At 49.2% G+C, this 14,846-nt stretch overlaps 1 protein-coding gene across 3 annotated transcripts in view; it reads right to left on the reverse strand.

The window, feature by feature from the left end:
- MYRIP (myosin VIIA and Rab interacting protein) overlaps positions 1-14,846 on the reverse strand; it is an 812,272-nt gene that overhangs the window by 21,754 nt on the left and 775,672 nt on the right. For all 3 annotated transcript variants that reach the window (XM_075315190.1, XM_075315188.1, XM_075315189.1), the window contains exon 13: positions 4,773-4,934. In XM_075315190.1, coding sequence (XP_075171305.1) covers positions 4,773-4,934 — 162 coding nt within the window. The remainder of the gene's footprint in view (positions 1-4,772; positions 4,935-14,846) is intronic.

Consider the following 14,846-nt stretch of genomic DNA (forward strand, 5'->3'; position numbering starts at 1 on the left):
CGTAACTGCAGCAGTGGTATCCAATATCACCACAAACCGTGGGTGGGGTCACAAACGCCGTACGGCTCTACCTGTACATACACGTCCTAAATCCACCATCCCATCACTACCCCTTTTTATTTGAAGTGACCGTGAGGCCCCCGGGTCCGGAGACCTTCGAGCCACCCACAGGAGGTACGGATCCGAGCAGCTCGGCTGCTGAGAGCGGGGCGGTACAGATGCACATGTACAGGTTCAAGCTTCAGAGAGGTCTAGTGCACATGACTGAAAGTGCTTTGAGCCTAAGCCTGCCGTCTGAGGTGGTGACAATGGATACAGGTACGAGTGTCTATGCTGATGACACTGGGCATTGAATAGCAAGTTAGTACGCCCCTGTGGGCGTGCTAACATGCTAAGAGGGTGGACGCTGATTAGCATATCATAAAGGATCTTTAGAAATACTTTTCCTAAAGCTCTTTTTATGTATGCAAGTATATGCTGGGATAGTTAGGCAGTGATTCTAAATATGCAGCCAGAACTTGTTACAGTTTTAGATCTAGATTTTCAGGAATTTTACTATTAACCTGTTCACCCCCTGCAATCACCAGGAATATTATTGTTACCATAATTTAGAACATAGTGCTATTGTCGTTCTCTAACATTGATCATCCCACAGACAATACTAAATAACACACAAGTCTTCTTTTTTATGGAATGTAACTCTTAATAGCAGTTCAGATTTATGTGCTATTCAGAGCCACTGACAGCCCCTAAGAGCTCTGTAATAGCTTCCATTAGTGGATAATTACCAAGGGATTTGTCAGTTATGGTTTTGCTTTCTTTTTCCGTGAAATATTGCTTCCTTGAATATTGCTTCCATTGCTTCCAGTTATTCTATGCTAGAAGAAGGATATGGCACTGACGCAAATGATAGAATTCCTATTTTTTTCCTGTAATTTTAACAGAATCCGTGTTAGGCCTAAAACACACTTCCGCAAAAAAAACGTCCGTGTGACACGGTCCGTTTTTCGGGTCCGTGTTCCGTGTTTTTGGGGCGTTTCTCCGGTACGTATGGCATCCGTGTGATGGCGTATGCGAGCCGTGTGTACGTGTAAAATGTCCGTGTATGTGTACGTGGAATGTTCGTGTGGAACGTCCGTTTGTGTGTTGCACAATGTCGTTGATACATGTCGGCTGACAGCAGAGTTGCACGATGAGAATGAACTCGGGTGAACTTGTCATGCCGCGGCTCTGTCTGTGTGCCACGTACTGATTAGCGGTCACCTATGAAGGATTCACCAGTGACCGCTAATCCCCTGAGTGGCTGAAGTTAGCAGCCCTCTCTCATACTTACCGCTCCCCGATCACCAGCGCGGCGAGGAACAGTTGTGCAGAGAATACGCGGCAACAATTACTTTGAATATGCCGGCCGCTCATTAATCAATCTCGTATTCCCTGCTTTCCCCGCCCACCGGCGCCTATGATTGGTTGTAGTCAGACACGCCACCCACGCTGAGTGACAGCTGTCTCACTGCACCCAATCACAGCAGCCGGTGGGCGTGTCTATACTGTGCAGTAAAATAAATAAATAAATAATTAAAAAAAACAGCGTGCGGTCCCCCCCAATTTTAATACCAGCCAGGGTAAAGTCACACGGCTGAAGGCTAGTATTCCCAGGATGGGGAGCCCCACATTATGGGGAGCCCCCCAGCCTAACAATATCAGTCAGCAGCCGCCCAGAATTGCCGCATACATTATATGCGACAGTTCTGGGACTGTACCCAGCTCTTCCCGATTTGCCCTGGTGCATTTGCATTCGGGGTAATAAGGAGTTATTGGCAGCCCATAGCTGCCAATAAGTCCTAGATTAATCATGTCAGGCATCTCCCCGAGATACCTTCCATGATTAATCTGTAAATTACAGTAAATAAACACACACACCCGAACAATCCTTTATTAGAAAAAAAACACTAACAAATTGCCTTGTTCACCAATTTTATAAGCCCGAAAAAGCCCTCTATGTCCGGCGTAATCCAGGATGGTCAAGCATCGCTTCCAGCTCTGCTGCATGAAGGTGACCGGAGCTGCAGAAGACACCGCCGCTCCTGTCAGCTCAACGCAGCAAATAAAGGAAATAAGCGCGATCAGCTGAGCTGTCACTAAGGTTACTCGCGGCCAACGCTGAATACAGCTGATCGCGCTATTCCCTTCATTAGCTGCGTGGAGCTGACAGGAGCGGCGGTGTCTTCTGCAGCTCCGGTCACCTAATGTCACGCTGTACTCTAAGATGTACAATAGCAGTACAGCGCAGTAATGTGGGACTGAGAGGATTCCTGAAACTATCTGAGAAGGTCGTTAGCTGGTAAACCACTAGGAGGCGTAAAAGTGGAGGAAACGTATGAGCAGGGAATTCCCTAGCAGAGGTAATACTAGTCAAGCCCACCAGATGGCAGTAGAATCGTTAGAAAGCTGTGTCACAACATGAGGTCTTGTAAGTACACAAGGGCAAAGTCTAAACGTAGTCAGAGGGAAGCAAATAGTCAGTAGCCGGGAAATCAGAGCCTAGAAGCGAGGGGGAGTGGGAAGACAAGACAGAATTAAGGTAAACAGATAAGGAACGAACAGGGAGACAGCGGGAGAGACACTGATGGAAACAGACAACAGAGGAGGTTAACAGGTCAGGTGAACACGGAGGTCAGGAGGGGGCAGGGCAGACAACAGGTCACTCAAGAGCAGAACACAGCAGAGCCAGAAGTATCACTGGCGAAGTCCAAGAGAAACAGTGCCCTAATAAAGCAGCTTGACCTCCAGAACGAGGCAGAAAGGATTAACCCCTAACGTGACCTGCATCAGAAGTGAAACTAAAAAAAAGGCTCAGCTCCAGCTGAGCCAGGAGTCAATCATGACACCTTCATGCAGCAGAGCTGGAAGCGTCGCTGGACCATCCAGGATTACGCCGGACATGGAGGGCTTTTTCGGGCTTATAAAATTGGTGAACAAGGCAATTTGTTAGTGTTTTTTTTTCTAATAAAGGATTATTCGGGTGTGTGTGTTTATTTACTGTAATTTACAGATTAATCATGGAAGGTATCTCGGGGAGACGCCTGACATGATTAATCTAGGACTTATTGGCAGCTATGGGCTGCCAATAACTCCTTATTACCTTGAATGCAAATGCACCAGGGCAAATCGGGAAGAGCCGGGTACAGTCCCAGAACTGTCGCATATAATGTATGCAGCAATTCTGGGTGGCTGCTGACTGATATTGTTAGGCTGGGGGGCTCCCCATAACGTGGGGCTCCCTATCCTGAGAATACCAGCCTTCAGCCGTGTGACTTTACCCTGGCTGGTATTAAAATTGGGGGGGACCACACGCCGTTTTTTTTAATTATTTATTTATTTATTTTACTGCACAGTATAGACACGCCCACCAGCTGCTGTGATTGGGTGCAGTAAGACAGCTGTCACTCAGCGTGGGGGGGGGGCGTGTCTGACTGCAACCAATCATAGGCGCCGGTGGGCGGGGAAAACAGGGAATACGAGATTGATTGATTAATGAGCGGCCGCGGTATATTCAAAGTAATTGTTGCCGTGTATTCTCTGCACAGCTGTTCCTCGCCACGCTGGTGATCGGGGAGCGGTATGAGCCGGGGGAAGAAAAAAAATGAGCGCCAATGTAAGTAGGACTGAGAACAGCAGAAAAAAAGGTAAGTATACTGAATTTAGTTTAAAAAAAAATAAAAATAAGATCGCTAGTGTAAAAACGCACACGCACGAAACGTGCTGAACACGGACATACTCCGTGTGCGGTCCGTGCAGACACGGACCCAGAGACTTTAGCGGGTCCGTGCCTGCGTGCTGCCGGCCAAAAACGGACATGTCGTCCGTGCAGAAAAGCGCACACACGTACTTATCACACGGACACACGTTCCGTGTGATTTTACGTGTGTGTGCCATCTACCATTGAATAACATGGGTCTCCGTGTGTACGTGTCTCGTGCAAATATGTACCGCACACGTACAAATTAAACGGATGTGTGTTGCGGGTCTTAGGAATACCTGCTGTGGTCGCAATCGTCCTCCTCCGGTTGCCAGAATTACCCATCTGCTCTAGGGGCGCTGTGTCTCCTGATTCTCAGGCAATGTAGGATGCTGTCTTGCCTGTTGTAAGCCAATGGTGTGAATGTGTGCACCCAGATGTACAGGTGAGCATGGAGTGGCTCCCTGGACATAACTAGGAGGGATGCAGCACCTGAGCTTCATCTATAGCATTGGGCTGTCTATTTTTACCCTGCTCCTACCCCCCAGCCCAATGCTTTTTATTCAATGGCATGATGAATGTTCTCGGGTAAAGCTTCAGGTTGCTTCTTGGCATTGTTTGATAGTTATTTCTGGTTCTTCATTCATGGCTATGGCACTGGTTTTCCCTTTAGTTTTTCTGATTTTGTACTGTGTTGATGGACATACTCCTGTTACCTGACTGATATCACCTGCATCACCATACGCCAGCTAATCTGCGACAGCAGTCTGTGAATGGCTCTGCCAAAGCCTCATTCCCTATATCAGGAGCATGTGAACATTATCCCGGCCCTTAAATACTGCCTAACAGTGGGAGCTTGCACCAAGTGTATCTGTGATTGCGCTATTCCTGGTCCAATCTGAGACTTAACTGGGTCAATCGCCTCTTGAGCATAACAAATGCCAACCAATGCTCCAATGCAGATGTGCACAAAGTCCTAATATGTAAAATGTAAGATGTTCTAACATATATGTCTGCAGTTCAGATAAAGTACCTGACGCTCAGCATGATGAACCTGAGCTGCTGCTGTTGCAACTTGATCTTCAAGATCCGCAAGTTCTATCTCTGTAGTCACACTGTTAATTTTGCGTGCAGAGTCTTCTATTTCCTCAAGTTGACCTTCCAGCCCATACACAGTGCCAGCTGTGAGATACACCTGTAGGAGGTTTATGGAAAATGAATTACTACACGATGGTTTGCTCATTATCAATAGTTATGTGGAATCATGGAACAACGAAAAGTGAGGCTGTTTTCAGCTGAACGATATAAAAATGGCATAAAACACAAGTGGAAAATTTTCCAATCTTACATCCAAGTTGAATCCGTTTTGTGTTCGGGTGCATACTGTTTTTATGGATGTATTGACTTTGAATGAGGGGTTGATTTATCTGACAATTAGAATAAATGTAGTGCAATCTGCTATTTACTTTGGACAATGCTCAGGCAAGGCATGTGTGAATTTTCCCATTGTCTTATTATTATCTTATTAGTTTAAAGACACCCTCCACCCTGGAACTGAAAAGTGTCTAAATATTTCTCATAGTTAGTCAACCTTACCTGGTGTATTCTGTTTGCCTCTCATTGCCTCCTCTGCTCAGATCAGGATTAATTTCCTCCTGCTTCCAATATGGCAGCTACAGTGGCATTGGGAGTCGAGAAGTGCATTGCTAAGTCTATACTACGCCTCCTTTGCCTTTCTTATTCAACATCCCAGGGAAGGCATAGTTTAGACACTGAACTCCTCCCATGCCACTGAGGCTGTCATCTTGAAGCAGCAGGAACAGAAAGCCAATATGAGAAGAGGAGGCAAACTGAGAGACATTAGTTGGAAGACAAAATGTGAAATATATCGCTGCTTTTCAGTAGGCTTTCCCAAACCGTTGCCACAAAATAGGAAGCATATAATTGTTCAAAATGTGTCAGTATGCTGAAGCATTAAGATTCCCTTCACTGGAAAGAAAAGGACTAAGCAAACCACTGAAAATAAACATATAGTATTATCTCTCCTCCAAGAAATTTTACAGGTGGTATAATACTGTCTGGCAAGTAACCTTGCATTCTTCAAAGCGAGACTTGTCCATCAGACTGCCAAATAGACAAGCACAATTCGTCACTTCACAGAATATGTTTTAATTGATCCAATACGTTTTAAACAGTCCAATAGTATTTTGCTTGGTGATTTAAGACATGAAGTTGCTTGGCTATCAAAACTAGAGATGAGTGAACCAGAACGGTAAAGTTTGATGTTCGTACCAAACATGGACTTTACAAAAATATCAGTGGTCGAGTTCGGAGTTCGTATGCTAACCTCTTGATCTAGCATTGCTGTGCTTGGGTACGCTCGGTGCTCGGCGCAGTGCGAGACGCTTGCAGTGTCTGAAAGCCTTGCATTCGGGGTAACAACAGCGTTATCAGATGTAGTTTGTACAAAAAAGAAAAAACTCTGCCCTCCCCAGAAGTTTATGGTTGACTGGATGTGGGCGGAGAGCTGAACTGCCCAATCCGTGACTTCCAATGAAGTTTGAGTCAAGTCTGGGTACAGAACAGAAGTTTATCTAAAGTCTGACAAACCAAGCGTCAACGGGTCCACTCATCTCTAATCAAAACCCTTCCATGAAGCTCTTCGCACACAGTTTTTGTGCTATTGTTCTATTAAAGGTTTGGAGCTTTTGGGCTTTTTGGGTTATTAATACTGTATAAACATACTGACAGGGAGAAAGTTATTAAAACTGGCATTTTATACACTAGTCTTGATCAAAAGTCCATTAGAGTAAGGTGCACCATTTGACTCATCTTTCGTACAGTCTAAAACCTTAACTTAGAAATGAGAGCACCTTTCTGCTCAAATTACACCACTGTCAAGCTGAATTTAGACATTTTTTCTATAAGCAGAAGTTTTTTGAGGCGGGAGAGAATACGAGGCACTAACTAGCTACCATTATTAGGCACAGGAGGGATTGGCCCATATATTGAATTTAAATAATGCAAAAGGGGTACTTATTACAGATAATAAGGACATCTTAGCGGAGTTTAAAAATGATTATTCTGGACTTTTTACTTCTAGAGCTCTGACTTGTGTGGGGGAAATGGATACAAATCTGTCTAGGATAAAACTTCCCAAACTTTCTAAATAGGAGATTGAGCAGCTGTATAGGTCCCTGACAATTGAGCAGCTGGTGTCTGCGCTTTCAGACTTCCCAAAATGAGAAGGCCCCGGGGTCAAATAAAATCCCTGGTGAATTTTACAAACGCCTCAGTAGTGTCTTATTGCCTCTGCTGTTAAAAGTCTTTCAATCTGCAATTGACATGGTGCTTTTCTCTTCATCCATACTGGAGGCTACCATAGTGGTCATACTTAAGCAGGTTAAACATCCCCTCTGACCCAATTCTTATAGGTCTATTTCTCTACTCTAGATGGATGTTAAACTTCTCGCCATAATTCTTTCAGCCAGATTGGCTAACGTTATTGCCGAGCTCATTCATGAGGATCAGAGGGGTTCATGACAGGGAAATCTACTGCCATCAATCTGCGATGTCTATTCCTAAATATGAAGTTAAGTTCTACTGAGACGGGGGCCTGAGCTGTGTTATCGCTTGCTGTCGCCAAGACCTTCAACAAGGTTGAATGGAGCTACCTTTGGAAAAATACGAGAAACATGGGGTTTGGCCTTACGTTCTACTCTATAATGGTCCATCAGCTAGGATCAGGATCAATAGAGAACTATGAGATGGGGTGGTGTAAGGACCAGGAGAACGGGTAGGCCCAGGAGGTGGATCCACTGGACTGAGCATCCCACTGAGGGCAGGGTACCCAGTAGCTGGAGCACTACGGGTAGCAGGACAGTTCTTTCAGAGGACCGGAGTGAAGAAGTCCCTGGGACCACAGAGTCTCTGAAGGTAGTCCGGGTGGCGAGGCTCAAGTTCGGAGGCCGGGATGATGTCAGGCAGAATCCGGAATCAGCTGAGCGAGGGGGTTGGACACCACACGGATCCAGGGATCAGAGACGGTAGGGACTGAAGAGATGGCGGACAGTCACCGTCCGGAGTTCTGGAACTGTCAGGACCGGTTGGCGAGGCAGGAGCGGCTCTACGAGACAGATAAGCCAGTACTGGACAAGGCACAGGGGGACCTGACTCCTAGCTTACTAAACACGAAGAACAGGCCCAGTCCACTTAAAAAAAAGAAACCCCTTTATACCCTGTACCTGTGTGTTCAATATCCTGTCAGTGGATGCTGGCCCTTTAAGAGAGGGTCAATGACCGCGCGCGCGCCCTAACGCGCATGCGCGAGGCCCTGGTGCCAGAAGCCAGGGCAGGAAGCGGTGCACAAGAGGCAGGAGTGCCCGGCAGAAGTCTCAGTGTTGAGGAAGGGTGCCGGGAGCGGGGACCAGGACGCCTGGAGGATGCTGGTGAGGGAGAGGGAGCAAGGAGGCTGTGGAGCGGAGGACCGGGGAGCATGGCACGGGAACTGGGGAGCGTGGCACAGGAGCCGGGGAGCGTGGCACGGGAGCCAGGGAGCCGGGGAGTGTGGCACGGGAGCAGGGGAGCGTGGCACGGGAGCCGGGGAGCGTGGCACGGGAGCCAGGGAGCGTGACAGTACCCCCTCCCCCATGCCCCCCTCCCCACAACCGGGACAGGAAGGCACGTACAAAGCGGGTACCCACATTCTCCCGGGGTTCCCAGGACCTATCCTCGGGACCATACCCAGCCCAGTCCACCAGGAAGAACTGCCGGCCCCGCATGGTCTTCATGGCTACGATATCCCTTACCGCATAGATGTCATCGTCAGCAATAGGAGGAGGAGCAGAACTGGCATCAGCGGAGAAGGGACCAAGGACAACCGGCTTGAGTAGGGAGACGTGGAAGGAGTTGGGTATCCTCATCGTGGCCGGCAGCTGCAGCTTGTAGGAGACCTGATTGATCTTGCCGATTACTTTTAACGGCCCGATGTAGCGAGGACCCAGCTTGTACGACGGTAGCTTCAATTGGACATATTTGGAAGCAAGCCAGACCAGATCACCTGAAGAGAAACACGGAGGATCCAGATGCCTCTTGTCCGCGTGTGTCTTCATCCGCAGGGAAGCGCGTCCAAAGGACGTCTTGACAGAGTTCCAAATTGTTGAGAAATCACGGACTACGGTATCAGCAGCAGGAACATCCGAGGTAGAGGATTCAGGTAATGGGACGGAAGGCTGAAGTCCGTAAATGACATGGAAGGGAGAGCTGGAGGTGGACTCACTGACGTGATGGTTATGGGAGAATTCAGCCCAAGGAAGGAGCGTGGACCAATCGTCGTGATGGATGTTAACATAGTGGCGCAGGAAGGAGGTCAGGATCTGATTGACTCGTTCCACTTGGCCATTCGACTGAGGGTGGTAGGCCGAAGAAAAGTCCAGAGCCACTCCCAGATGTTTGCAGAGAGCCCTCCAGAAGCGCGAGGTAAACTGAGTTCCTCTGTCGGACACAATGTGTGCGGGAAAGCCATGCAACCGGAAGATGTGCTGTATGTAGGAGTCAGCGAGCTCCTGGGCAGAGGGCAGTCCAGCCATGGGGACGAAATGAGCCATCTTGGAGAAACGATCCACCACGACCCATATGACCGTGTGTCCGGAGGACGAGGGCAAGTCCGTAATAAAGTCCATTGCAATGTGTTGCCACGGAACGGAGGGAATTGGCAGCGGCAGAAGACGACCATATGGCAGGTGTTTGGGCGTCTTGTTCTGGGCAAAGGGTGAGCAGGCTGAGACAAAAGACGCGACGTCCGTGCAAAGGGATGACCACCAATAGTGCCGGACAATCGTACTCCATGTTCTCTTCTGACCAGCATGGCCGGCTATTTTCGAGGCATGGCCCCAGTGCAAGACTTTCTGTCTGTCGGTTTCAGAGACATAGGTCTTCCCAGGGGGTATCTGAGCCAGCATGACAGGAGCCACCAGGACGACTTTACTGGGGCAGATGATGAGCTGGGATGTCTCCTCCTCCTGCTCCATGGGCACGAAAGACCTGGACAAGGCATCTGCCCGCACGTTCTTATCCGCGGGCTGAAAATGGAGTTGAAAATCGAGCCTGGCAAAAAACAAGGACCACCTGGCTTGTCGTGGGTTGTCATTGAGCAGACCGCAGGTACTCCAGGTTCTTGTGGTCAGTGTAAATGATCACGGGGTACACTGCTCCCTCCAGGAGGTAGCGCCATTCCTCCAGAGCCAGCTTGACTGCTAATAGCTCTCGATCACCGATGGTGTAGTTGCGTTCAGGCACCGAGAAGCTCTTGGAGAAGAATCCGCAAGTGACCATCTTCCCGGTGGAGGACTTCTGCATGAGCACTGCCCCGGCCCCTGAGGAGGAGGCATCCACCTCCAAGGTGAACTGTCGATTTAACTCTGGACGATGGAGCACAGGAGAGGAAGCAAACGCCCGCTTCAGGGAGCCGAACCCAGCATCGGCTGCAGGTGACCAGTCCTTCGGGTTAGCCCCCTTCTTGGTCAAGGCAGAGAGAGGCGCAGTCAGAGCAGAGAAGTGAGGGATGAACTGACGGTAATAGTTCACAAAGCCAAGGAAACGTTGAATCGCCTTCAGTCCGGAAGGAGGGGGCCAGTTGAGGATGGAAGAGACCTTCTCTGGGTCCATCTGCAGGGCGGTGTCGGAGATTACGTAACCCAGGAAGGGAAGAGACGACTGTTCGAAGACACACTTCTCGTACTTGTCGTACAGGCGATTCTCTCTAAGCCTTTGTAGTACCAGCTGCACGTTCTCTCTTTGGGTCTGTAGGTCCGGGGAGAAGACCAGGATGTCATCCAGATATACCACCACACAGACGTAGAGAAGGTCCCGGAAAACGTCGTTCACTAGTTCTTGGAAGACTGCCGGTGCGTTACACAGGCCGAAGGGCATCACACAATACTCGTAGTGCCCATCACGAGTGTTGAATGCGGTCTTCCATTTGTCCCCAGAGCGGATGCGGACCAGGTTGTAGGCACCACGAAGATCCAACTTGGTGAACACACGGGCTCCTCTGAGCCGATCAAACAATTCGGTGATGAGCGGCAGGGGGTATTTATTCTTTACGGTGATTTGGTTCAATCCCCGGTAGTCAATGCAGGGGCGAAGGTCGCCCTCTTTCTTCTTAACGAAGAAGAAGCCTGCTCCAGCAGGAGAGGAGGATCTCCGAATGAATCCCCTTGCCAGGTTCTCAGTGATGTAGGCAGACATGGCCCTTGTTTCAGCAGGGGACAAGGGATATATCCGTCCTCGAGGAGGTGTGGTTCCCGCCAGTAGGTCGATGGCACAGTCGTAGGGACGATGTGGCGGCAGTACCTCTGACTCCTTTTTATCAAAAACGTCCGCGAAGGACCAATAGGCCGAAGGCAGTCCTGGTAGGGACTCCGGGACCGGAAGTCATCGGATGGGCTGTATGGACTTCAGGCAGTTCTCGTGGCAATAGGGGCCCCATCGGGTAATTTCGCCAGCACACCAGCTGACCAACGGTTCGTGTATCCGTAACCAGGGGAGTCCCAGCAGGATCTAATGAGACATGCGCGGGAGGACGTAGAAAGTGATTTTCTCGGTGTGCAGGGCACCATTATGCAGTTCTACAGGCTTGGTGATCCACAAGATGGTGTCAGAGAGGGGTCTCCCATCTACAGAGGCAATCACGAGTGGTTTGTCTAGTGGAATAACAGGCACCTGGTAGCCTGCTGGATGAAATTGCCTGCTGCCCTGGAATCGAGGTACTCTTCTGCCGTGAACTGCGTCTCTCCCGTTGTCACCTGAACAGTCCATGTAACCGGGTCTGAGAGAGTCCCAGTATCTAGGGTGGCCTCTCCTACCAACCCTAGGCTTTGGAGTTTCCCGGCCTCTCTAGACAGGAACATAGCAGGTGTGTGCCCTTTCCACAGTAGAAGTAGAGGCCCTTGGCGAGCTGTTCTGCTCGGCGTTGCTCGGACTGCCTCAGATGGTCAATCTGCATGGGCTCGTGGGCAGAGACGCCAGATGACACCGACTGAGGAACGGTGGGCTTCTGCGGAGGAGAGGAGTGCCGTATCGGACGTCTCTCGTGGGACACCTCTTTGGATCGTTCCTGAAAGCGGAGGTCCACGCGGGTGGCTAGAGTGTTCAGGGCATCCAGGGTGGAAGGAACATCGTGGCCAGCCAGTTCGTCCTTAATACGACCGGAGAGTCCTTCCCAGAAGGCGGCAGTTAGGGCCTCATTGTTCCACCCTAATTCTGAGGCCAAGGTGTGGAAGCGGATGGCATATTGACCCACCGTCAAGGTCCCCTGGCGTAGCCTGAGGAGTGATGAGGCGGACGCGGCGGCACGTCCGGATTTGTCAAAGGTGGTTCGAAAAGCCTGTAGGACTTCCTGGATGTTAGTGGTCACAGGGTCCTCCTTCTCCCACAAGGGGTTCATCCAGGCCAGTGCCTCACCCTCTAGATGGGAAATCACAAACGCCACCTTGGCTTGGTCGGAGGCAAAAAGATGCGGAAGCAGCTTAAAGTGGAGAGAGCACTGATTCAAGAATCCTCTGCAGGTCTTAGGATCTCCGGCATACCGGGGCGGAGAGGCCAAGCGGAGTTTAGATGCTTCCGAGGAAGCTCCCACGGGAGCTGTGGACGTGGACTGTGATGCCAGGGACGTGGCTGTCGCTTGCAGCATATTCAGGCGGGTGTTCACTGAGGTCATGAAGGCAAGCATGCGGGATTGGGTCTCACGTTGTCGTCCGAGTTCCTGCTGCAATCCAGCCAGCTGGGACGCTAGTGCTTCGGCGGGATCCATGGCCTGTTCATGGTGTAAGGACCAGGAGGACGGGTAGGCCCAGGAGGTGGATCCACTGGACTGAGCACCCCACCGAGGGCAGGGTACCCGGTAGCTGGAGCACTACGGGTAGCAGGACAGTCCTTTCAGAGGACCGGAGTGAAGAAGTCCTTGGGACCACAGAGTCTCTGAAGGTAGTCCGGGTGGCGAGGCTCAGGTTCGGAGGCCGGGATGATGTCAGGCAGAATCCGGAACCAGCTGAGCGAGGGGGTCGGTCACCACACGGATCCAGGGATCGGAGACGGTAGGGACTGAAGAGATGGCGGACAGTCACCGTCCGGAGTTCTGGAACCATCAGGACTGGTTGCCGAGGCAGGAGCGGCTCTACGAGACAGATAAGTCAGTACTGGACAAGGCACAGGGGGACCTGACTCCTAGCTTACTAAACACAAAGAACAGGCCCCGTCCACTTAGAAACCCCTGTATACCCTGTACCTGTGTGTTCAATATCCTGTCAGTGGACGCTGGCCCTTTAAGAGAGGGTCTATGACCGCGCGCGCGCCCTAACGCGCATGCGCGAGGCCCGGGTGCCAGAAGCCAGGGCAGGAAGTGGTGCACAAGAGGCAGGAGTGCCCGGCAGAAGGCTCAGTGTCGCGGAAGGGTGCGGGAGCGGGGACCAGGATGCCTGGAGGGCACAGGTGAGGGAGAGGGAGCAAGGAGGCTGTGGAGCGGAGGACCAGGGAGCATGGCACGGGAACTGGGGAGAATGGCACGGGAGTCGGGGAGCGCGGCACGGGAGCCGGGGAGCGCGGCACGGGAGGCGGGGAGTGTGGCACAGGAGCCGGGGAGCATGGCACAGGAGCCAGGGAGCGTGGCACGGGAGCCGGGGAGCGTGACATTTGGCACTGGGGAGGGGCACAAGACAGGGTTGCTTGCCCTCTGGCCACCCTTCTTTTTATCCTCACTATTGAAACCTTGGTGTGTATTATTAGGGCCTCCGAAGCGGTGAGGGGATTTAGGGTGGGCGACCTGGGAGAACGCATTTTGCTGTATGCGGATGACATGCTTCTGTTTGTAGGGGATGATTTTCCTCTATCATATCAGATGGGTTATGGCTAACCTTCAAGAATTTGGCAAATGGTCGGGTCTCTTTATAAACTAGAGCAAATCGTTACTCATGCCTGTGGACCAATGTGTAGACATGCAGTATTTAATTCATACAAATATTAAGATGCAAAAAGGAAAACCAAAAACCAGCTTACCCCAATCCAACGTTTAATCAAATGGCTGCAGACTGCGGAGGACTAGCATGGATAAGGGGGGTAGCACACTCAGAGGTCAATATCCAGGAAAGGGTTTCTTTATCTAGCATATCACTCCAATAGACGGTCTTGTAGTTTAAAAATTAACTTTTATTTCATGGTCTGACTATGATGAAGACGTTTAATACGTCAGACGCGTTGTCTGAGATATACATCTAAAAGAATACTTTTTGTCTGTCAGACAGACGTAAGATGGCTTTTTATCCTTTTTGAAATAAAAGTTTTTAAATTTTTAAACTACAAGATCGCCTATTTGGAGTGATAGGCTGGATAAAAAACCTCTCTCCTGGATAAATATTAAGATGGTAACAGAATTTAAATATTTAGGTATTACTGCAACAGCTAAACTTGTCAACTATGTGCCCCTTAATTTCACACCATTTTTAGATAGATTGAGATAGATTTGTAATTTCACCAATGTCGCGCATAAAATATAGTAACACTGTTGGGCTGCAGTAGGCTCTACCCCCTTCCAGCAAATTCCATCTACTTTTTGACACGTAACAAAGTTGGAATAAAAATATTAAATATATAACTTTTGTGTAACTATGTGTTTTCTGGTGTAGTGTTTAATGAATCCCCCTCTTCATAGTCTTTGCTGCAGTTCGGGTGTTCAGTGTACAGTATGTTGTCTGATATGACTGTTAATTTTGTTTTGCTTAGATTATGAAATAAATAATCAAAATATTGCGTATAATATCACCATTAAATATTCATAAATATCAAAAAGCCTTTAAATGAGAACCCACGAAGGATTCAAAAATGAAGGGGATGGTGACAAATTCATTATAAAATTGTATTTTTATTTAAATCATTAAAATAACATATTTAATAATCATAGAAAATACAAGACTGGATCAAATTCCCAAAAATATTAACAGCGGTTTATCAGGTACACAGGACTTCTTTGACCACCTTTAAGGTACACTAATCCCTAATTGATTTATACATTATATCATTTTATATTTATTAGGCATTATTTGGTATACCTTTT

The sequence above is a fragment of the Anomaloglossus baeobatrachus genome, chromosome 6 (assembly GCF_048569485.1).
Source record: "Anomaloglossus baeobatrachus isolate aAnoBae1 chromosome 6, aAnoBae1.hap1, whole genome shotgun sequence".
Lineage (NCBI taxonomy): Eukaryota > Metazoa > Chordata > Amphibia > Anura > Aromobatidae > Anomaloglossus > Anomaloglossus baeobatrachus.